At 39.6% G+C, this 26,006-nt stretch overlaps 1 protein-coding gene across 6 annotated transcripts in view; it reads right to left on the reverse strand.

The window, feature by feature from the left end:
* Positions 1 to 26,006, reverse strand: part of EPB41L4A (erythrocyte membrane protein band 4.1 like 4A) — a 256,154-nt gene that overhangs the window by 101,746 nt on the left and 128,402 nt on the right. For all 6 annotated transcript variants that reach the window (XM_027100046.1, XM_027100063.1, XM_027100039.1 and 3 more), the window contains exons 4-7: positions 19,757 to 19,808; positions 13,132 to 13,210; positions 3,237 to 3,334; positions 1,927 to 2,047 (exon numbers count right to left, since the gene is read on the reverse strand). In XM_027100046.1, coding sequence (XP_026955847.1) covers positions 1,927 to 2,047; positions 3,237 to 3,334; positions 13,132 to 13,210; positions 19,757 to 19,808 — 350 coding nt within the window. The remainder of the gene's footprint in view (positions 1 to 1,926; positions 2,048 to 3,236; positions 3,335 to 13,131; positions 13,211 to 19,756; positions 19,809 to 26,006) is intronic.

Below are 26,006 nucleotides of genomic sequence, written 5' to 3' on the forward strand. Positions count from 1 at the left end.
CTCTCTCTCTCTCTCTCTCTCTCTCTCTCTCTCTCTCTCTCTCTGTGTGTGTGTGTGTGTGTGTGTGTGTATGAGAGAGAGAGAGAGAGAGAGATTTTTAATGGTTAACAAAAGGAGTCACAAATTTTTAAAAATTAAGAAATCCTGCTTCGATGCAATCTCATGTTTCAGCCATGGTACTCTGGAAAGCCCAGCAATATAATACTTTTGAAATCTATAAAGAAGAATGTTTACCACAAATTAGACACAAGAAAGCTACCAAACCTTGATCAGCTTTAGTCTTTTAGAAATAGCAGTCACGCTGTCAACGCCATGCCATAAAACAGATAAGGTCCTTTATCAAAGCTCCCTGATAATTTCAAAACATAAGTGTACTCGGAAACTCCTAGCAGAATCAGTATTCTCAGGATGTGCCAAATACGGTGCCCTTCATAATGTTATAACAGGTACTCTCTTAGCACCCACTTCAGTGAAACCTTAAAACGAAGGACTCTAGAACCAGGCTGGAGAGCATTCTGGGGCATGTTAACACAAGGTGGAAAGCCTAGTTTCTCTGATGGCAATTCAGCAACTGACTTCTGGTGCTACTCACTGAAACAGATCCTTTAGGCAAACATTTTTTGTTGACCAGATTAATTCTACACTTTTTTTCACCTTAACTGTAATACATCTGAAAGAAACCAAGCAAATTCAAAGGGGGATGTTACATAAGAGGCAATAAAGCAAAGTTAATCAGTATAGAGGATTTAACCAAAATAACTATAATTAAATTATAACTTCAATGCTGCAGGCCATTAATTGAAAATCCTACTAGTGGAGTGTGTTTATTTCTCAGAAGCGCATGTGGTGTTAACATAATACCCCTTGAGGCTCCACACTGGCATCATGATCTCCAGATTCATTGCTAGAGACTGAATAGGGCTTTGCTTGTAACTGTGAAGAACTTACATACTTAAGACAGAGCAAATCCAGAATACATTAAGGCTTTTGTGGTAATAACATATATTTATAGTTTAAAAAAATAAATTTCACAAGGTACTGGTGACTGAAAAAAATAGAAGATTGCAAAATACAGTATGTACAGAATGATTTCATTGTAAAACCATACATACATAAATCTATAAAAAATAAATTTTCTCTATGGGAAATCATGCATAGAGAGAGGTCTGAAAGGCCATTAACTAAAAATATGTTGACTTTAGGTACTGGGATTTACTCTCTCTTTTACACTTTTTTTCCCTTTATACTTTTTAAATTGTCTGGGTTTCCTATGTGCATTTTAGTGTTATAAGCAGTAAAAAAAAAAAAAAAAAAAAAAAAAACTTTGAAAAGAAAAAAAATGTTCAAGGCACAGAAGAAGAATTTGTTAAGAAACTTTTCTTAAGCCTGTCAATAGCATAAAATGACGGTTGATGGGCGATGTGACATAAAGTGGGATTCTTTTTCTTCCAGCTTTATTGAGATATAATTGACATATAACATTATATAAGTTAAAGGTGTACAACATGTTGATTTGATACATTTATATACTGCAAAATGATCACCACTATAGCATAGCCAACACCTCCATCTCGTTACATAATGACCATTTGTTTTTTGTTGTGATAACATTTGAGATCTACTCTCTTAGCAACTTTCAAGTGTTATGGATAGACCTTGAGGGCATAATGCTTAGTGAAGTAAGACAGATAAAGACAAATTCTTGTATAATACCACCTGTATGTGGAATCTAAAAAAGCCAACTTCATAAAAACAGACTAGAACGGTGGTTACCAGGGCCTGGGGGGGTAGGGAATGGGGCGGTGCGGTGCGGTGCAGGAAATGGAGAGATGTTGGTCAAAGAATATAAACTTATAGTTTCAAGATGAAGTTCTGGGGCCCTAATGTACAACATGTTGATTATTGTTAATAAAATGTGATTCTTACATTAGAGTTTTATGAATCCTTTCTATAGCTTCTTCAAGTTCTTCCTTCTGATCAGGAACAAACCGGTACTCTGACACATACCCCGCAGTATGCTTATACGGATCATAATCTCCAAGTTCCGCTAAAAAAGAAAGAAACTGTAATTTTTTTCCATTTTAGGAAAATATTCCTAAAAATACAGGAATAAAAGTATTCTTCTCATGCTTAAACATTTTCTTCAAATACTTTATTAATAAATGTATATAAGATAATAACTAATTTTAGTTTAAAACAACTCTGATGAGAATATATGGATAGTATAAACAAAATCTTACATTAAAAAGATAAAATTTTTGCTTTCCGCAAGACTATGATTATCATTTTCATTTAAGTTATTCTTACCAGTTTATATGAAGTAAAATGTTGTAAACAGAATTTAAAGTACATATAATGGAAATGCTTGAGGTGAAAAACAACCATAACCTCTCTCAGACAATGACACCAAGAGATAGATCATGTGGTTCAAAACGTATTTGCCCCACATAATGGTCATGGAAATATAATACAATGCTGCACATAACCCCATTACAGTTTACACAAAGAAACTAAATGAAACCAGAGAGTTCACTATGTTATGCTTATAAAACTTCTCCCTACATTAATCCACCTTCCAAACCCAACCAGTTCCCCAGTTCATTTACACAACATTTTTCCTAGAATATTTTTTCTAAGCTATTTCTGGTCTGCAAGAATCACACAGGCAAGGAACATGCTGTCTCATCACCCCCATACCCTGCTTGATTCTTAGAAGGGGCTCAGTAAATATAAGTGGAAACAGCCTCAGCTTCAGCCTCCAAAACGACAGTACAACCTGGAGCTGCCCCCATGGCCGCCACATGGATGGCAAGAGCTGACGGACAACGGGTGCGGACTGTGGGCCACGCTCTAAACTGGTGATGGACCTGCCCACGTGGAGTCATCACAACAGCCGCTTGGAAGCAGTGGGATCTCTGAGGCAGAGCGGCTCGGAGGGATCAATCAAACTCAGGAGGAATGTAGAATAGAACAAATTTTCAGACCTTCCATGGAATCAAGAATCAGTGCTATTCCTGTGACTAAAACTCCATGCAACCTACTACAAGGGATATGTAACTGGCTTCACTTTTACCCCTTCTGAAGGCACAGTGATTAAAACCTGAATTCTGACTAAATTCAATTTCTTTTTAGCAAAATGTCATTTGATAAGAAGAACTTTATAAACTTGCTTAAAAAGAAAAATTCAAACATTCTTCTCAAGAGCTCTGAAGCAAATTTGCTTAAGTGGAACCTACACTGGATGGCATACGCTCCCAGCTGAGCAGCGGTGTTGACAGGGCAGGGCAGCCGGCCCTGAAGGACATCTTGCTTCACCTGCAAGAAAAACTGATATCTAAAAGAGAAATGGAAAAGAGAGATTAATGATATCTTCCACTACCCTGACCTGTAGTTTCAGACCCTGAAACCCATCACCTTTCACGAAAATAAAGCCACTTTCTTCTCTTTTGTGAGGGGGCCGTTGCGTGAACAGGGACTGTTTACACACACTGCAGAGGCAATCAGGGTAGTGGCTAAAGAGTGCAGGCTCTCAAGTTAAACCAACTGGATTGCATCCCAGCTCCAGGACTCACGAGCTCTTGGCCTTGGGCAGCTGCTTCACATAACAGCCAGGCTCTTCAAAGGTAAAAGTGAGACCATGAAGTATTTACACCTCATCAGGTTGACGTGGAGGTTTCATACAAGCTAGTCTCACCATTCTCATCACTGCCACTGCCACTAACACTACAACATGTTCTCACTGGGATGAAAAAATTACAAGGACCCAGCCAATATGCTATGTGTTATCAGGGTCTAAAATCATGGATACAGGACAGAAAGGTCATTATAATGTAATTCCATCAATCCTCCCACTTATTAAGATGCTGCCCATTATCTGCGGCTTTGCTCATTCCACCTGCTAAAAGAAAACCTTGTATAATAATAGTGCTACTGGGCTTCCCTGGTGGCACAGTGGTTAAGAATCTGCCTGCCAATGCAGGGGACATGGGTTCAAGCCCTGGTCCAGGAGGATCCCACATGCCGTGGAGCAAATAAGCCTGTGTGCCACAACTACTGAGCCCATGAGCCACAAATACTGAGCGTGCGTGCCACAACTACTGAAGCCTGCGTGCTACAACTACTGAAGCCCGTGCACCTAGAGCCCATGCTCCGCAACAGGAGAAGCCACCGCGATGAGAAGCCCGCACACCGCAACGAAGAGTAGCCTCCATTCACCACTACTAGAGAAAGCCCACGCACAGCAACAGAGACCCAACACAGCCACCATAAATAAATAAATGAATGAATGAATGAATGAATAAATAATACTGCTACCCACTGTTCTAAACATTGTAAATATAGTAACTCATTCCAACTATTTAACAGACAATAACTTATTTAAGACTTTAAAATGAGGTTAGCACTATTATTATCTCTTTTGCAGATGAAGAAGCTAACAGCCACAAAGAGATGAAAAAATTTGTCCACAATCTCGCAACTAGTTAAGTAGCATAGCTAGAACTGGAACCCAGGCAATATGACCCTAGCACTCTCTTAATCAGGATGTTATGCAACCTTAGCTAGCTTTCCCCCTACCCCTCCCATTCAGCCTTTCTGCCAGTGGGTGAAAGAGGTTTATGAACCAATACAATGAACCATCCATGCCATCCTCAGCCTCCATCACTTATTCTTCCTCTCTCTCTCTCTCTCTCTCTCTCTCTCTCTCTCTCTCTCTCTCTCATACACACACACACACACACACCCCAGGCTGTCTTTTGTGATTTCTCTTTCTTTGCAAGGTGGCGCTTGCTGTCATTGGGAATGGCAGGAAAAAAAGCATAGGAAATTAATTCTAAAAATCAGCTGTGGTAAGTTTTTCTTCACCCAAGGCTCACAACCAAAGTTCTTAGTGAATTTTAGATGCTACTCTGATTATTTCTAGAAGACTGATAATCAACGTCGTGCCCACAGGCTTAAGTGAAAATCTGCCTAACACCTTGTGTTTCCCCACTACTCAGTTAGTAAATGTCACCACGGTTCTCCAGACATATAAGCAAGGGAAACCCAGGACAATGTGTAACCCCTGGCACCCACGTTCAATCACTAAACCTGTTTTTTTGGAGTCTATACACTGTCTTCCATCTCCTAGTCCAGGTCACTAACCACTGGGTTTCTAAAACCTTCACTACCCTTGCCACTAGTCATACTTATCTCCCTTGCAAAAGACCCTTCCAAGAGGTAACTAGGATAATGTCACTCCCTTGATTTAAAAACAAACAAACAAAACTTAAGACACTTCCCTTTGCCTTCAGGACAAAGTTCAAGATCCCTAAGATAGCTTACAATACTTGCTTATTTCTTGAGCCAAATCTCTTGCCATTACCAATGGCTAACCCCACTCCTTAAGTTGCGTTCACTTTCCCAGCCCTACTAACTACTTTCCATTCCCTGAATGCTCATCTTAGCTATCAAATCCAGTTTGTTATAATCATCTGGGTTCCTCTTGAAGAGGAGAAAAGCAGAGTAAAGTGACATTAGCAGAACTGAAATGCAAAAATATAGACATTTCCCCAGAATTACTACTGCTTGCTGGAAACTTGTGTTTAGCTTCACTCCCTTCCTCTATTGTTAACTTGGAATCTCTTTTCCTAAAGTGTATTTTTTTGAGTAAATGGGTCACAGAGGCACATTTGTCTTGCTCCATTAAAACTTTATAACATTTGACTGAATAGTAAGATCTTTTGCCAAATAAAGAAACTGAGGGACCTAATCCCATAAGACTTTGCTTCAGAAAGGGAAGGAGAACCAAGGAGATGATTTCTCCTTGCTTTTACAAAGACAGAGCTGAAACAGAGAAAGACAAGCCGGTACAAAGAAAAAGGAACCAGACCCCACTGGTGACTGTATTCCCAGTACCTAGGGTTTAGCACACAGTAACTGCTCAGTAAATAGCTGTTGACTTGATGATAGATATATGAACAGATAGACAGATAGATGAAAATGGAAAAAAATGAACATTCTTTGTTGTCTCTGAGAAATTCATGAAGAAAAAAAAGGACATCTGTTCAAACCTCCCTGGGTAGCCTGCCTTTTAAAGATACTAGAGATCTTTAAGTCATTCCATTAAAAAAAATAATCCACTAAAATCAAAGGAGACAAGTAAACTATTTTTAACTAATAATTTTATTAATTTTTATCACAGCAAGCATCATATTAGTTTTGTATAAGACAAATCTATGATACAGTAAAATCATACTTTTACATGCTGAACATTTTATCTTATCTCAGGGCTTGTTTTTAACTATATATAACTTATTTTGTCCATTTATGGGACCTAGAGTACAATTTTTTATTTAAATGACAGATTTAGAGTTCCTGAGTCTTTCCTTCTACATCATTCTGATTAAGGCTATGACTCATGTGCATGAGTCCTTGTTTATCTCTGGTTTTAACCCGATAAATCCCAGTTTGCCTAGAACAGTCCTAGCTTAAGTCTGTTACACATTCCCCATTATTAATAACTCTCTTCATCATTCTCCCAAGTGTTAGGATTTGAACAATAAATTATATTGTAACCCTAGTTACATTGTACCCACATTGGGGGAAAAAATGTTGATTTAACATGATCCTATTAATAAGGAAGCTTTCCAGAACACACTCTGGTACAAAGCAGAGGCCGCATTACTGGCTATCTCTGTATGTAAATTACCATACTGGTGTACATGCACTGTGGCCCAAGCTAGATTATGAGCCCTGGGGGAGAAGCCCTCCATCTTGCACCCCATCCTCACTCATCACAACAGTACAACCAGTACAACACAAGAGAAGGGGCTGAAATACTGGCCTCGCCATTTTGTGTTTGTGTGATGTTCATAGAACAGAGCTGAATTGACACCCAGGATGTACAAGCTGATAAGGACCACAGGCAATTTAGCAAGTGTCAGAGATGAGAAGAATAAGCAAAGGAGATTTGCTTAAAGAAGAGATGCTGTTCTTTCCAGAGCCCAAACAGGAGGTTCTCCTGAGACTTCTGGGGCCCAAGACAGCCAGGAAGGCTCACAGCAACGAAGGCTGAAGTGTATCTTCCAATGACTTGAGACCCTGGTGAGGAAACTGAAAGATATGAGGACAAGTAGAAGTTTGATTTCTGGTGCCAGAAAAATGTGACACTGAGACATCTGGGAGGAGAGCACCTGCCTACAGGAAAGGCAGGACGTTTTTCTGCATCCAACAGAGAGGGATGCAGCCTGTGACAGGAGCCTAATCATTTTGGATGAAACTTAATGTGCAGGACAGAAGGAAATGTTTAAATAATAACATAGTACTGAACACTGTGGGGGAAATAGCATGTATGACTTAAGAAAAAGAAAAGCAGGAGAGAAAGCACCCACTGACTCTCGAGAGAAAATGACAAAGATTGGGAATAACATTTTTGCAGTTTAAAACTGATGATAAACATACAGGAGCAAAGAGTAGCAGTATCACCTTGTATTTATATAGTCCTTTAAAGGTCACAATGTCTTTTGAATCCATACTGAAATGTGACCCACAGCTCAACTCAAATGTGTTGAGACCCATTAACTTCACTTAGAGAAGGAGACAGGGACACCGGAAGAGAATGTGTGACTGAAGGTCACTCAGCTCATAAAGAAGCTAAAACACACTAACCTTAACAAAGAGAAGGATATGGATTACCCAGTATAATAATAATAAATAATTGACCAGCTTAATGTCAATCCCCAACAAAGTACAATAAAATATTAAAAAACAAACACCTGTTTTCAGAAGCTAAAATGGATTCATCATGAACAAGTCATTTGGAACTAACATTATTCTCTTTTTAGAAAGAGTTAAAATTTCAGTGTCATCACACATAGGGTTGTCAGCAAAGCAACAGGCAGACTCACTCACTCAGACCCACTCACTCTCCGTCTTCTCTCTCTGGAGGACTGAAACCATAGCTCTCTTTTGGTCACTATAGAATCTCCTTGTCCTCAGTGCACTGGACAACAATGCTCCACACAGTATTGAAAGGAGGGTGAGTGAGTGAGTGAATTGTCTTTATGTACAAATTCAAGAAATGCAGGCTAGAGGGCAGTAGTAGGATACTCTGATTAATGGATTGACTTTAACCTGGAAGACCTATCCTCAGGGCTCCAAGTTGGTCTTTTCCTCCCTAATTTTTTAGTCAGTAATTTTAAAATAGAAGATAATCATTATTTCTATTTTAACTACCCCTACCATCTACTGAACACTTCATTTTTGCATTATGGTAAGTACTTGGCATGTATTATCTTATATATTCCTCCATCATCTTTTATTTATTTATTTTTGGCTGCGTTGGGTCTTCGTTGCTGCGTGTAGGCTTTCCCTAGTTGCGGCGAGCAGGGGCTACTCTTTGTTGTGGTGCGCGGGCTTCTCATTGAGGTGCCTTCTCTTGTTGCGGAGCATGGGCTCTAGGGGCGCGGACTTCAGTAGTTGTGCCTCACGGGCTCTAGAGCACAGGCTCAGTAGTTGTGGCGCATGGGCTTAGCTGCTCCGAGGCATGTGGGATCTTCCCGGACCAGGGCTCAAACCCATGTCCCCTGCATTGGCTGGTGGATTCTTAACCAATGCACCACCTGGGAAGTCCCCCATCATCTTTCTGAAGAAATACTATAATGCCATTTTACAGATGAGAAAACTGAGACTTTAAAAGGTTATGTAATCTTCTCAAGATAACACAACCAGTGAGTGGCAGAGCAAGGCTGCAAACCCCAGCCTGCCTGCCTCCAAAGGCTGCCTTCTTAACGAATATGTGCACTATGCTTATCGAATCTGCAGAAGATAGCTATGAATGACACATAATACATGGAAGGCTGTCATAATATTTTGAATCAGAATTGAAAATAAGTTTAACAGATGTCATGAGGACACAAATTATTTTAAAAGCTGATAAAGAGAAAAGAGATTAGATTTATTTCTCATAAACCTAGAAAGAAAACCTAGTGCTGATGACAGAAGTTCCAGAGATCTTTTATTTCTTATTGAACTTCCAACTGCTTTGTGAAGCAGTAAGGTTTCCTCTCTTTAAAATGTTTAAGGAGAAAGAAGCTGGCTAACATCTCAGGAACTTTTTATAAAAATGGAGGGTAGGATATATGACCTCAGAGTCCCCCAACTTCATCTATTCAGAAAACATTTTAGAGCACAGAGCAGGTACTCCCAGTTGAAGCAATTCTATTAACTTATATTTTCATAGTCTGAAGCCTTATTTTTTAATGTATCCCATTCATCGAAAAAATTTTCCCCCTAGATACAATGTCCTTCTGGAATACGTCATCTAGCATGATAATTTATCTACATGAGAAGATTCAATGCAGCATATATATAATTTTAAAAAGGAAACAAGCTGGGTAGTCATCCACAAGGGTGGGAGTAAAACAAATGGGTTAGATGGTGAAAGAGGTCTGTAACCGTATGTATGAAATTGTGTGACTTTCAAAAAAAACTATACATGGAAGAATAAGTAAAAGCATGTTTAGGGGCTTCCCTGGTGGTGACCCGGTGGTTAAGACTCTGTGCTTCCAATGCAGGGGGCGCAGGTTTGATCCCTGGCTGGGGAACTAAAATCCCACATGCACGCAGCCAAAAAAAAAAGGGAGCTGTGTTTGACTCTGTACTATATTTTGTCCTTTAACTGTTCTTAGATGGAATCACCACAATAAAAATAATTATTATTATTTTTTTAAAAAAGCATGTTTATTTGTGATGACCTAGAGGGGTGGGATAGGGAGGCTCAAGAGGGAGGGGATATGGGGATATATGTATACTTATAGCTGATTCACTTTGTTGTACAGCAGAAACCAACATAACATTGTAAAGCAATTATACTCCAATAAAGAAAAAAAATCAATAAAATAAAATTCAGGGAAAAAAAGCATGTTTACTGTAGCTTTATTTTTCATATCAAAAATTACAAACTATGTATAAAATAGATGGAATAAGAACCTACTGTGTAACACAGGGAACTATATTCAATATCTTGTAATAACCTATGACAGAAAAGAATCCGAAAAAGAATATATATGTGTATGTATAATGAATCACTTTGCTGTACACCTGAAACACTGTAAATCAACTATACTTCAATTTTTTTAATTAAATTTCATAAAAAAGAAAAAAGAAACAGAAGAGAGAAAGTGAAGGAAAAAAATTACAAACAACCTAAGAGCCAGTACAGAGTAGGTTGGAACAATTTTCCAATGAACGGAAGCAAGATAAATGTTCGACTTGAAAATGCTGGCCTAAGTATGCTTTTCCTTTAGTAGCTTATTTTGGGGGATTCTGTCTTTTGGTTTCAGTTTTTGCTTTTGCCAAAATTATCTCATGTAATTGACTCCCTTCCCTTTTTAAGGTCCATTATGCCTAACCATTTAAGTTAGCATATTCATGCAAATCAATGATTTTATCTCTAGGATATACTAAGAGTCAGTATACAATAATATCACATTAAATGCTCATTTAACTTACTTAAATTCGACTCTATGTTTTGTACAATAAAAACAAATTATTATAGATCATGGCCACTAACTAAGCCAACAATATCATCTGGTTCTTTACATGAAATGGTCTAAAACTTGAGGGAAAAAAGGCTGTATTCAATATATTGTGTGGTTGTAGATTACACACAAATCCATATGTTCTGCTAATGAGCCGTTAGTAGATTCTAAAGGGAAATTTCTCTTCATCATCAGTATTTGGTAAACAGATGTGAAGTAATGCATTATAAAACACTGCTCTTTTCCCCCCTTCTTAATACTAACTCAAGTATCTTTTGGAATCTAACTCTCATTTAAGATGTAACTCACTGGGGGACTTCCCTGGTGGCACAGTGGTTAAGAATCGGCCTGCCAGTGCAGGGACACGGGTTCGATCTCTGGTCCGGGAAGATCCCACATGCCGCAGAGCAGCAAAGCCCATGCGCCACAACTACTGAGCCTGCACTCTAGGGACCGTGTGTCGCAACTACTGAGCCCGAGTGCTGCAACTACCGAAGCCCACGTACCTAGAGCCCATGTTCCGCAACAAGAGAAGCCACCACAATGAGAAGCCCGTGCACTGCAATGAAGAATAGCCCCCGCTCGCCACAACTAGAGAAAGCCCGTGCGCAGCAACGAAGAACCAACGCAGCCAAAAAAAAAAAAAAAAAGGGCTTCCCTGGTGGTGCAGTGGTTGAGAGTCCGCCTGCCGATGCAGGGGACGCAGGTTTGTGCCCCGGTCCGGGAGGATTCCGCGTGCCGCGGAGCGGCTGGGCCCGTGGGCCATGGCCGCTGAGCCTGCGCGTTCGGAGCCTGTGCTCCACAACGGGAGAGGCCGCAGCAGTGAGAGGCCCACGTACCACACACACACACACAAAGACGTAACTCACTGAACCACCAGAGCAAGAGAGAACGAAATAATAAGTGCTAGCATTTATCAAGCACTTAACTACGAGCCGAAAGCTCTTAACTATGAGCCGAAACAACCAACTTATAAGAGCTTTACAAACATTATTCCATTTAATGCTTACAAAAACCTTACGATACAGGTACATCTCCAATATTACAGGTGAGGAAATTGAGCACAGAGAGGTTACTGATAACATCAAAATGAAGAACTTTCCTTGTATTTTCATAAAATGTTGTGCCCTGTAATTCCCTAATGAGTTACAGATATAAATGTGCATTTATACCACTTGGACTCAGTTTCCCCATAAGCCCTCAACTCAGAAATCCCTCTTGAATGCAAAGACTCTTCATGAAATTCTAGCCCTGCCTTTGCAAGTGCTCGTTAACAATGTGGTGATAGGAGACGCAAAGCAGATGTCAGCACAGTTCTACAAATGAGGCCTAATTACAGCACTTCTGAGCGGAAGAGAAAAGGTCTGATTAGCTGACCCTCTTCTCATTCTTCTGTGTGCAGTGCAGAATCAAGACAAAAGAAAGTCTAAGGAAAAAGATGAAAGGATAGAATAGAAACAAGACCATAGACTGTCTTAGTTATCAAGGAGATGATTTCCAATTTTCTGAGCAATTCATTAGGCTTTACTCAAGCCAATGACGGGCTCACTAGGAAAACTGACCATTCAGAGTTAAGTTAGGGAAAACGCTTCTGTTTTTGCTATCGCATGCAGGCAGGTCACTAGTGGAATAAGTGAAAACATAATGCTATTGTCTGCTCTTTATAAACCATTTTCAAATGTTGGTGTGGGCTGCTTTAACAATATAATCAATACGAATCAGAAATTCTGTCTTAACTGAAATAAGATATTTGATGACAAAGGTAAAGTAATGCATTAAAAAACACTGGGTTTTTTCTCTCCCTTAATACTAAAAGCAATTATCTTTTCATTTTCCATAGAGATGAATGAAATCCCTGAACAGCTGATATTTAAGCTACAACAATTAAAGAGAAGTGAGTGGCTCTTCAAGTTTATAATTACGTATGCAAACTCAGCATCAAAATACTGTCTCTACATGAATGAATTTATCCATGAAACAGAAACAGACTCACAGACATAGAGAACAGACTTGTGGTTGCCAAGGGGGAGGTGGGGTGGGGGAGGGAGGGATTGGGAGTCTGGAATTAGCAGATGCAAACTATTATATATAGAATGGATAAACAACAAGGTCCTTCTGTATAGCACAGGGAACTATATTCAATATCCTGTAACAAACCATGGGAAAAGAATATGAAGAAGAATATATATGTATATGTATAACTGAATCACTTTGCTGTACAGCAGAAACTAACAAAACATTGTAAATCAACTGTACTTCTACAAAATAAATTTTAAAAAATATATATCCTCCATTTATGCAGTTCAGATGGCTACGTTTACAGGACTACAAAGACTGAATGCATCCTTCACAATAACAATACAGAAATATCCCATCACAGCAGATGCAGAATCTATTATCATGTCATCCAGGTCCATTCCATTGTTCAAACACATCTATCGTCAGACACTGAACTGCCTCACGCAATGCTAGTTTAAATTTAACTCTCACAGTAGTCCCATTACAAAATGCCTGCAGATACCCATCCAAATATTTGACCCCAATTTGTTTTAAATAAAGCCTTTTGTATATGTCATACATGTACTGATCAAAAGCAAAGTCAGTACTATACCTGGTTATTTCTTCTTTAAGCTTACATGGATCTTCGGCATAGAATTTAATACCAAAATACAAAGTATACGGAGGTCCAGCTAAAAATAAGAAATAGAAATTAAATTTCACATTATAAATTAGTCAAAGTAGTGGTGTAATATTACACAACTACTAAAAATTACACTCAGCAAAAATATTTGCAAACCATATACTGGATAAGGGGTTAATATCCAAAATATATGAGGAACTTATACAACTCAATAGCAAAAAACCAAATAACCCAATTAAAATAATGGAACCTAAATAAACATTTTTCCAAAGAAGACATTCAAATGGCCAAAAGATACATGAAAAGATATTCAACATGGCTAATCATCAGGAAAATGCAAATCAAAACCACAGTGAGATGCCAACCTCACAGCTACAAGAAGGGCTATTGTCAAAAAGACAAAAGTGGGGCTTCCCTGGTGGCGCAGTGGTTGAGAGTCCGCCTGCCGATGCAGGGGACACCGGTTCGTGCCCCGGTCCAGGAGGATCCCACATGCCACGGAGCGGCTGGGCCCGTGAGCCATGGCCGCTGAGCCTGCACGTCCGGAGCCTGTGCTCCGCAATGGGAGAGGCCACAACAGTGAGAGGCCCGTGTACCGCAAAAAAAAAAAAAAAAAAAAAAAGACAAAAGTGTTGATGAGGATGTGGAGAAAGGGGAAGCCTTGTGCACTGTTGGTGGGATGGAAATTGATCAAACCATTAGGGAAAACAGTATGGAAGTTCCTCAGAAAGTTAAAAACAGAGCTACCATATGAGCCAACAATCCCACTACTGGGTATTTATCCAAAGGAAATGAAATCAGGATCTCCAAGAGATGTATGCACCCCCATTTTCACTGCAACATTATTTACAAAAGCCAAGACATGGAAACAACCTATCAGTAGATGAATGTGCACAAAGAAATGGGATATACATACACAATGTAATATTATTCAGCCATGAAAAGAAGGAAATCCTCCCATTTGTGACAACATGTATGAACCTGGAGAACATTAAGCTACGTGCAACAAGCCAGACACAAAAAAACAAATACTGCCTGATCTCACTTATATGTGGAACCTAAAACAGTCACATGCCTAAGTGCAGAGAGTAGAATGGTGGCTGCCCAGGGCCAGGAGGAGGGAGACATGGGAAGCTGTCAGTCAAACAGTAAAAAGTGTCAGTTATGCAAGATGAATGAGTTCTGGTGATTTAATGTAGAGTTTGTTTACCTATTGTATACTACTACTGTATTACATACTTGAAATTGGCTAAGAGGATAGATCTTAATTTAAATCTTCTCACCCCACGCCCACCCCGGTAACTATGCCGAGGTTATAGATAAATTATTTAGCTTGACGTGGTACTCTTTTCACAATGTATACGTCTGTCAAAACATCAAGTTGTACACCTTAAATATATACAAATTTTTTATGTCAAAGATACCTCAACAAAGTTGTTTAAAAAATTACACTCACCAAGAATTTCTAAAGACAGAAAATGCAAAATGAAAAAACAAGGGTTCAGAATTGGGCAATAGTAAGGCTTCAACTATGTAGTTATCTATGTAGTATGGGTCTATGTGCTCATAAACACAAGAAAAAAGACAGGACCAAATACATTAGAATATTGCCAGTTCTTCTCATCTCTGGTTAGTGAGATAAGCACAAGTTTTATTTACTTCTAATTTTTCCATTTTTCACATTTTCTACAACATATGTATTTTTCATAATGAAGAAAGATTACTGATAAACAAAATGAATAGTTTTAAAAACCACCTAAGTATTGCAAAAAGTACCCCCCAAATCTGCAAAATGGTGGAAACAATTTAAATGCTCAGCAGCAGGTGGACCATTTAAGTCAACCACAGGACATACACAGGGTACCATTCAACCATTTAAATGGGCAGAGGGGAACTTTACGTACTGAAGGGAAAAGATCACCAAGCTCTATTTCTGACTGCAGAAATATGACTCCTTCTGTGTGTAAAAGAAAGTTATCTGTTAAAATATGGGCCCACACCCCAACAGAAGAATGCATAAGAAATTACCAAGAGTGGTAAACTTTGGGAAGAGGGGCTGTAAACTTTTTTTGCCCAGCTTTATTGAGGTATAATTGACAAATTAAATTATAAGATATTTAAAAGTATACATTGTGAAAGCATTTCTCCCCAGCAAGTTAATTAACACATCCATCCCCTCACAAACTAACTTTTCCTTTCAGTGAGAACATTTAAATTCTACTTTTAGCAAAACTGATAAGTCAGAAATTTCTTATCATGTATATCTCTTACCATTTAAAAACAAAATTATCAGTGAGGCTATGTGGTAGGATTAGGAGCAATATTTGTTTCATTCTTAAACTTTTCTGAATCTAAAAATATGTTCTTACCTATTTAAGAACACATTTCTCATCTCAGTCATTTACCACACACAGAAGAACTACATGCACAAATACCAAACATATATGAAACAAAATCTGGAATTGTACCTGGGAAAATATAAAATATAATTAAACACTCACACTGTGCAAGAGGACACAAGCCCCTTCGTTTGCCAGCCACATTATATTTTCACTAGAAATATTTCTATTTCAGAAGGTACAAATATAACCTGCACTGTTTCCAAAACTGCATACTTCTGAGCAATGTGGTAACTAGATCTTATATTAAATCTGTTTTAAAATGGATTTGTTACCTGGTGCACCAATCGGTGGTCATAGTTTCTAATTATTTTCTCCAACAAAAGCTCTCCCACACAAATAAAAAAGATATGAAACAGGCACCTGTGTAAAAATACTTCCACCCACACACTGTTATCCCAAGTCTCTGATACTGTATAACAGACATACAGTTTATTTTCATTTTTAACTAAGTAAATAAAGTCACAAATTTAGAAGCTGGGGAGAGGAAGTTACATAGAACAACAGATAACAAAGCCATAATGAACTTATAATATATGAACTATGTTATTATTTATTATTATTATGAGACACAAGCTATGTGTATAAAACCCCTGTTCCTGGCACACAGAAGACAAGCAACACTAGGGCCTCGCCCTGCTCCCCTAAGCTACGCCTTCCTCTGTAAGGCACGCCTTAGGCTGGAGCTGTTTTAGAAACTAAATTTTAAAAGAAACTTTGTTACAATTTACGGTTAGAGTTGATTCCATATGTCCGAGTTCTATGTTTCCTTATTTTATTTCTGACAAACAGACCTCTACCCCTGAACACAGATGTCAAGGAGGCACTGACTGTTAAGTATTTAGAAAAGCCAGGAAGTCCACCCGCTGCTGATCTGTGCCAATCAAACTCTGTGTTACTGAGCAGATGGGTCCACCTGCACCTGCAGGACACCAGGGCTGGCATCTGGGGGCAGAAGGAGCACAGATGCTGCTGAGATGGTGCACAAAGGGAGGAAGGCCTTGTCCAGACTCCAGAGCTGCTTTTATTCTCTGGAACATGACAGATTGCACCCTATTGACCAAGCCTAGATAGTTGAAATGTATTTAGTGATGAGCAGTTACGCAGAAGTTTGAAAAATATATAATGAAAAACATTGTTTGGACTAATTTTCTTTAAGGACTTTTGGCCCAAATCAGCCCTCCCTTTCCCACTTACATACAAAGTGTCTGGTGTCCAAATATATAAATTACTATTCGACTGTATTTGATAATGTGCAAAAATGTTTCCTAAACATCTGATTCCCAACAAGCATCTGGTAACATATGCAAGGCAGGAAAAGCTCCAAGGAGGTAAAGCAACTCGCCCAAGATCCCAATGATGAGAACCACGTTTGCTAGTACTTAGAGTTCAGTGCCTGCTGGCCACTATTGCATACAGGCTCTCAGGGAAAATATTATAACACCTTTAGAGCAAGCAAATACTTCATCTACACATCACTGTTTTATAGATCAATCAAAGGCTAGAGAAATGGAGATTTTGGAGCAAGGATATGTCTACCCAGGTATTTTTTGGCTTCCTAGCCTAAGACTGACTATAAATATCAGGTGCTGATGAAGTAAATTCCTAGATTATCATCTTGATCTATGTCTTTCCACAGAGTCTACCTTTAAGAAATCCTTATGTAAAGTAAGTTAATGTTGTTTTACTCTAGCAAAATAGAAGCCAGAAACTGGGAATCCTCTAATCTACCTTTTGTGAAGACTAATTTCAAGGCCTTTAATGATAATAGTCTCCCATTAGCTCAGGATAACTAAATCATAATGCACCTATGAGAATCCTGACGACTAGCAAATATTCTGTCATTTTTACAGATATTCCTTCTGACTTATCTGCTGGAGATGTGAGAGCCATTCTCCCTCATTAATTATCAAACTATCTTATGAGATAAAAAATTATGCATTATTCACTTACATAACTTTTCTTCAATTGTAATATCAGTGTTTTATTCTTCCTGTACGTCAAATTTTTAATAGGATGACATTTATTTAGGATGAGAAAGTAATTGCATTACAGATTATAGATATTAAACATAATATTTCATGCCATGTAATGAAATAGATACTTCAAATGCTCTTAGGAACACTTGAATAATACACCTTAAATAAAATAATTTCTATTTTTCTTCATCATTTGGGTAGAAATCTCAACTTTTTTCTTATAAAAAACCTTTGCATTTGTTTTAAAATAACAATTCCTGAAATTTTTGGACTGGTATTTTTTTTATTTTTTTATACAGCAGGTTCTTATTAATCATCCATTTTATACACATCAGTGTATACATGTCAATCCCAATCGCCCAATTCATCACACCACCACCCTCACCACCATGCGCCCCCGCTGCTTTCCCCGCTTGGTGTCCATACGTTTGTTCTCTACATCTGTGTCTCTCTTTCTGCCCTGCAAACTGGTTCATCTGTACCATTTTTCTAGTTGAACTGGTAATAAAATAAGTGGTTCAAATGGACAAGACAGGTATTTACTGTATTTATTATTATACCTGAATATTTTGGAAAAGTGCAGATTTCTAGATCCCAAGGGATGAGACTTGTTAAACTGGAGTGCCTACCATTCACACGAGGATACCTCTTGGAAGTTTTCTGCATTCACATCTAATCACATGAACCTCCTGCTTCTCCTCAGCCTTTACTGGGCAGTTTGCTCACTCAGGAAGCACGTGGTATTAGAAGTCAGAAGGTCAGGACTTCAGTCATCCCTCTGCTGTCAAGCAGCATCTCATCCATGGCAGGTCATAAGCTGTTTCTGATTAGGATTTACTCCTGTGTAGGCTGAGTAGGCAGAACTTGATGATGTCTAAGGTATATATTTTGAGGCCTCCAGGCCCATCTTTGAAACCTGTTGCCCACTCCCATCCAGAATGCTGGCCCCTAGCGGCTATGTTTGCACTGACCTTGCAAAAAGCCTAGACATAGCTGACAGGACTGAAGTGAGCTACTGACTCAAACTGGGCTTGTCCGACACCCGCCCTAGAATTCGGAATTGTAATTCAGAGACAGTCAGTGCACTTCTGCCTGTGGCTAGAGCTGTAACTTGGAAACTGAGGAGGCTTAAAGAGAGCCAGGCCACAGACAGAAACAAAAATGATGCTGATGTTCAGAGAAACAGTACTCACTGAGTCCCTGACTGTTCGTTCTGCAGTTCTTAGCTCCCAATTCCTTTCTGAGGCACAGCTCGGTTCCTGCCCTTGGGGTCCGTAAAGCATCATGTGACCCATTTTACCACAGGGAGTGAGCCAATACACATGGGAAGTACAGACTCAGAATGGGGGTAAGAGAGGCCAGAAGAATCCACTAGATCTTATTAGCAATAATTTGTACATTAAAACAAAATGGTCTAATGATACAGTTTCAGTTTGGGAAGATGGCAAACATTTTGGAGACGGACAGTGGTAATGGTTGCATAACAATGTGAATGTACTTAACGTTGCTGAATTGTACACCCCCAAGTGGTCAAAGTGGTACACCTTATGTTATATACTGATATTTTACCATAATTTTAATAAAGACGATTTAAAAATAACTACTCTCCTGCATACTTAAGGGCTGCAAGTGTGTGTGCACATGCACATTTATAAATAAAAACTTGGGTTATGGAAATTAACGTTAATGAATATAACCTTAATTAGACTCTGAGTCACCTAGTAAGATGCACATTGATAAAATTAAAACCAAAACAGATGGGTCCTTTCTGAAGCCACAGCAATCTTTCAGGTTACGAGGGCACTCCTTAATTACCGACTCAGCCAACTGAATAATGTGAAGGGCAAGACCACTCCTTAACCCAAGAAACCCAAGCACTTTAAAAGGTCGAATGTCCACTTCTTTTTCAAACCAGTGCCTCTCTGCCTTTTCTGTCTGAAGGTGAAATTTTAAAGACAGTGGAAAAGTCACAGACAAAAGTCCAGGCCAGGTGCACACAAAATCCAAATTCAATACTCAGATCCACTCAGAGTCTTTATCTACACAAATCTAATCAGAGTTTGCAGAGACCTGGCGACGTACAAACACCCATCTCCATATTCTGGCACTCAAGTGCTAATATTCACCTACGTAGTATTAAAGCCTATTTCTGCACCCATCTAATCATGGACATTATATTATTTTCAAATTTGAACAAAGTTAAAATCAAATACCTACTGTTGATCAGTTCTTTGTGTTCAGCTAGGGTTTTCGCAGGATCCAGCCAATACTGTGTGAGGAAGAAAAGGGTAATTACAGAAATTAGTTGCTTTTCATTGGCCTTCGCTTCAAGAGCATTTGGAAAGTGTTATTTTTTTAAATAACATTTAAATAATAAGTAAAACATTTCATTTATGATATATACACATAAACTTACATAAGAGTTTTCTGCTGCTAGGACATTAAAAGAAAAGAAAAATGTCAGCGTTTGGAGAGAAGCAGAGAAGAGAAACAGGAGAGAGCCCATGCTGGGTTCTTAGTTGAATTCTCGTACTGGTTATAAGATCAGTAACATCAAGATGCTAGTGAGTGAGCTTCTTACCGCCTCTGGTGGGAAAACAACGGCTGCAGAGAATGCCCCCCCATCTCTTTCCAGAGTCCCTATAACAATCCCCCTACAGACATGTCTACCCCTAAAATGTCTTTACTCTTTTCATGTCCAGTCCCATCCCTTATAGGTATTGCTGCTAGAGGTAAAGAAGAAAGCAACCAAATCAAATCACATCCTCATTAAGCAATCCAGGAGAGGTGGCTCAGCACAGTGACTGAGGGTTCGAGTCCCAGAGCAGACCGGTCTGGATTCTGTCCTGGCTCTCCCCTCATTATCACCATGTAACTTGGAACCAGTTACTGGACCTCTCTCTCTGAACCGTCTTCGTAGGCTTGCTAGGAGGGTTAAATCAACTAAGTCATGCAAAGTCTTCAGAACAGCCCCTGGCTCACACTAAGCACGCAACACACGCTAGTGATGATTATTATTAAGGTGTGATGGTCATTCTTAATAAGTGCCATTAGCCAGTCTAAGGTACTTGCTTATTAATTCAAATTAATTTTTGATGAATAGAATTTTAGACAGTGATGGGAGAATTGGGGGCTCTGTGGAGAGGCCTTCCTTTAAATCTCACCTTTGTGAAATAAAGTCACTGAAAGAAAAAGAAACAAGCCTTCTGCCTCATCTTCATGTGGAGGAAGCGCAGGGGAGAAGCAAACCAAGTACAAAGGGGACACCCGGGGCTCCCATAGAAGCACACAGTCGAAGGGATTCCACTGCCTGGAAAGTCAGGGGTGGTGGGCAAGGTGGAAACTTGACCCTGCTGTTCTGGCCAAATGCTGGAGATTCCAAGGGCTGAGCTAACCAGTATCCATGTTCTCATGTTCCCGGATGAAGAAGGAGCAATTCTCATAGCAGGGCGGTAGGAGCTGGTCCACCTTGAGCCACTTCATTCCTAACTCTTGTGTTTGTCCTGGTGGAATCATTCACACTCTCCTGACCACACTGGGTCAAGAATCACAAGCCACAAAAGGAGTCTAAGAGAACCTTCCTGCCCAGCTTCCCTTTCCCTGCTCCTCCACTAAGGGCAGAAATGCTTGCTCTGCTATATAACAGTAGCAGTAATTATAAATAGTAATTATAATATTTTACATAATCCCCTTACCTTTTATTCCTAATTACATATAAAAATCATTCATCCTAAATGAATGTCATAATCATTTTATTGTAAGATTTTATTACAATACTTAACTCTATTCATGTACACATAATCTTCACTATTTGCCACTTCTAGAGCAGTTTCAGATTTTCCAACTTTTTCAAAAGGTATCCAATATAAACGGGTAGCAACTTATGACACAAGGTTCATTATTCCGCTCCTTATCACGTCTCAATTTTTGAAGGTCTAGAAACACTCACTTTTAAAGTAAAAAAGATACATTTGAAGAAGAAGTCATAATCAGTGAACTGCTTTGAAGCCCACAATGGCTAAAGATGTGGCTTTGGTGTTAAAATAAATGGCTCCCAGGGAAACACTGATTCATTCAAATCAAGTAAAATCAATTCAAATGCTCAGCTGTGTGTTGGACACAGAGCAGACCCTTTCCTCTAGGTATATAAAGCTATGGCTGCTTCCCACAAAATGGAAACATTAGGTGGGTGGACTGTTTCTTGCAATTCATGTTAAACAAAAGGGTTTGACTATCCCTGGATTTTTCAAGTAAGATAAAACCAAGGAAAACACACTCAACCATAAACACTTGCATCAGGTTTCTATTGCTGCCATAACAAGTTATCACAAATGTAGAGGCTTACAACACCACCCATTTATTAACTCCAAGGTCTGCAGATGAGTTGGTTTCTTTGCTCTAGGTTTCCCAAGGCCAAAATCAAGATGTCAGCTGGCTGGGGTCCTGGAGGGTTATTTGGGGAGGAGACCCTACCCACAAGAGCACTTTTGGGAGGAGACTTGGAGTTGGGCCATGAGAGGCCTTCCCAGTTTTCTCCAGATGTCAAGGCACACATAATACTAGGCCTTACACTGCACTAAGTGCTTGGGGCAAGAAAGGAGGGGAGGGAAGAGGCCTCTGGTCTTCCTCCTCTGTCTAATCTCATCTTGAAACTAGTAAAAGACAGAAATTGCAAGAGAGTCCCCTTTTAACATCATCATCTCCCCCCAAAACAAACTTTACAAACATTTTCCTCAAACCAAATCATTGTCTGTCTGTTTTCCCCTCCAGAATGATTTCCAGTCATTAAAAAGCCAGGTAAAGAAAACAAGAAGGAAACTTTAAACTAAATGTAACGGAAAAGACTGGTTAATCTCTTAAAATTTTTTCACCGAATGATAGTCTGTACACTTTTAAAATAAATCTTTCCTTGAGAGCAATCAGATTTGTGAGGTGAAAAAGTATAATGAAGTTTCTGAGACGAGTTAGAAATTACAATTTTGCAGCAAAAAAGGAAGCGTCAAGACTCAGCCAGAGGCTGCTCACTGCACATTAGATACGCTAAATATCAATCCAGCACTTGCCGCGCACGCATTGCATTTGGTCTAAATGGAAACCAGGGGTTACAGAGGTCAGACAATGATAAATGCCCCAGAACGTACATAATAAAACACGAGCCACCAGGTTCCATAAGCTAGCATTTAAAATGTAAAACCCACTTACGCTCAACCAAAGGAAAGAAACGACCTTGGAACCAAAGCAGCCATCCCATGATGACACGTGTCACCACACATTATCAACAAGCGATCAAACACAGCACACGTGTGATCACCATGAAACACATCAGGCAGCTGCTCCATCACCCGTGAGAAAAAAGGGCACAGAATTTGCCAATGAACACAGCATCCCAGCTTCAGGTTTAGGGTCTACATTCAGAATATTCACCTATATCCAGAATGGATGTAGGCTCTAAAACTGTGATACCGTTCATTCACTTAACATTTGTGGAATACCCACTACATATATTCTTTATATGTCATGTCAGATCTTGTCTTGCGGAGTGTAGGAAAACACAAATGACTGAAACTTTTCCCTAACCGTGGGGCACCCACAGTTTACCAGACACAGAGTTGAAATATAATGTGGTGAGATGATCATGCGTATAAGATGAATACATATGAGATAAAAAGGTGATGTAGAAAGAAAATGAGCTCTTCAGGGTAAGTACAGGAAGGCATCATTGAAGAGAAAACCTTTGAACAGCATGCTCGCAAATAAAAAAACTTTCCCAAAATAGAAATGGAGAACACAGCCCTAAGTTTTTATAAGAATGATATCTAACAGCTCCACTGCTCTTAAAGCTAATGGATCCATTTTTAAGTCACAACATAGAACATAATACTCCAAGTCCTTTATAGCTGAGGACTTCCTGAAATCAGTGCTACCCAATAACTAGTAACTGTGCAGCTAAGAAATCAATGTTCCTGAAGGACTTCTAGAAAAAGAAGACCTGAAGGACTTCCAGAAGCAATGTCCCATTCAGTCTTCCCATCTGTCCTGGGTTGGGGGAAAGAGAGAAGCAGAGAGCTGAGCAGTGGTCACTGTGGTGCTGGGCTACAGAACAGCTTTCCTGAACTGCGCTTGCTACCTAGACAGTCAGGAGGAGAGACAGCCCCATCTCTCTCATCATCTCTCAACATTCAAGCTGTTCAGTCTCTAGGAAAATCTTTCCATCTTGCCCCCTTCCTGTCCCCCATCTCCTCTCTCTCTCCTATTTCAAACTTACATCCTATAGTTCTGTATATCCTCACAAGCTGAATTAGATCCTATTTTGCAGGAAGATAAGGTAACAATTAACCAAAACAGACCCTGCTCTCTCGTCCTGATTTCTACAGTGGGTTTCCTAACACAGGAGAATGTTAACAAACTGTAACCCCAACACCCAATCACTAAGGAGTCAAGATGACAAGCCCTCCTTGGCAATGACTCTTTGCCAGGGTGCAGGAGTCCAGTAGTTAGGAGGCCTTACCTCTTCAGTCCTGTCAATCTTAATAGTGGCATTTATGCAACCCGAAGAGAAATGACAGATGGGCACAAGTTCCTTCTTACTCTCTGACAGTCTTGGCTAAATGCCCTGGGCGTCTTTTATCCACCCTGGCTGATCATGTCTCGATTTCATCAATTTCCTGGGTAACAGTCTCAAAATTAGATTTTAAAACTCTAACGCTGTCCAGTAAACCAATATCCTAATATTCAAAAGATATGTATTAAATTCAGGGTCCAACCTTCCATTTGTCAACTGTTCTTTTGGAGTCTCCTAGAGCTCTAATAGTAGAATAAGCCCTAAAACATCTTACATAAAGCATGGACAGCATCAAATAAAAAGAGCTTTGCTGCATCTTATTTAACACGGAGTATAATTCTGACTCACCTTTGGAGAATTTAAGAATACCACAACGATATTTAATAATGTCTCCTCTAGATCAAAAAAAAAAAAGACTTTAAAAGCACACAGTCTTCATCAATATAACAAAATAACTTCTTGATCTAAGGGAGTATGAAAAGTTGACAATCTATAAGTGACAATGGAGCCAAAAAGATCTCAAAAAAGGATACTACAGCTCATTCCTGCAGAGTTCTAGAACTTGACATAAGTTGCACATAGGTTCCCAGAAATCCAGGACTGTGGTGATAGCTATTTGTGCTTTGTCCACACCCATTTTCCAGTGCCCCTGTATAGACACATCTCAGGCCCTCTAAGCAACATTCACAGGACGTGGTTTTAATTTGCTCCTCGGTATCAATCACAGAAGCCTTAGGACCTCAGGTAAAACCACCGTCACAGAGCTAACTCACAGCAGGGACAGAAACCAGGGCTTGCCATTAGGCCATCACTGAAGGAAGTGTGTGGGGGTGGGGGTGGTGACTGGGCCCCATGTTTTCAACAAAAGTGGATTCCAATTAATTACTGTTGGGCCATCTGGCTCCTCAAGAAGTGTCACTGGCCCCAGGGACTATTCCTCAGTTCTTTCACATGGACCCTGGCACCACCTAAGACCTAGAGAAGTAACAACAGTAACAGCTAATGCTTATTAAATGCTTACCATGTGCCAGGCACTGTTGAAGACTTTACACTCATTCACTCATTTAGTCCTCTTAATAACTCGATGAATTAGGAACTACTATAATTACCACTTGACAAATGAGGAAACTGAACCACTGATTAAACAACTTGCCCCAAAATACAGAACAGCAGGTCCAAGGAACTGAAGCCCCGTCCATCTTATATTCAAACCAAGCCATTCTCAAGAATATTGTCCTAATAGGAATGCACAATCTCAATTTCAAGATTTGTACATTCAACTCACTACCAACTCCTCTTTTCCCAGCTCACCCCTGTTAATATTCTGATTCCACCAGGATACACAAGTCAGAGATTCTACTACCTTTTCACCGTCTCTCCTCCCTGCCCCAACCCATGTCCTCACTTTGCTCACAATCCATTATCTTCGTTCACTCGCAGTTGTCGTCAGTTCCCTCCATGATATCCACTGAAAAAAACACCCGCCAACTCTCTGCCTTCTCCATGCCAAAACCTGAGAGGCTGACCATGACTGGAGACTCAAATTGTACAATCACAGATGGGCTCACTTTAAAGTCATTATCAGTAACCCAAGGGAACCCTTGGTACCACCCAGAATCCTACAATATTTTATTCTTTCACCTGCTTGGCTAACTCCTTCACACTTTCTCCTCCCCCTTTCTCACTCTCAGCTGATGATCTTGCTTATTTCACTTAGAAAACTGAAGCCATGAGGAGAGAACATGTATGCATTCTCACAGCATCTACCAACCTGCCTGCATCTGTGCTGGTGTCCTGTCTTCTCTCTGTCTTTTTACTGTGGATGAATGCCCACGCTCCACTTAAGCCCATCCCTTCCCATCTATTCAGGAACTTGGTTCCAGCAATTTTCCGCTCTCTTCCCTA

Source organism: Aethalodelphis obliquidens, unplaced genomic scaffold, assembly GCF_003676395.1.
Source record: "Aethalodelphis obliquidens isolate GAN/ISIS:26980383/991018 unplaced genomic scaffold, ASM367639v1 scaffold4, whole genome shotgun sequence".
In the NCBI taxonomy this organism is placed as follows: domain Eukaryota; kingdom Metazoa; phylum Chordata; class Mammalia; order Artiodactyla; family Delphinidae; genus Aethalodelphis; species Aethalodelphis obliquidens.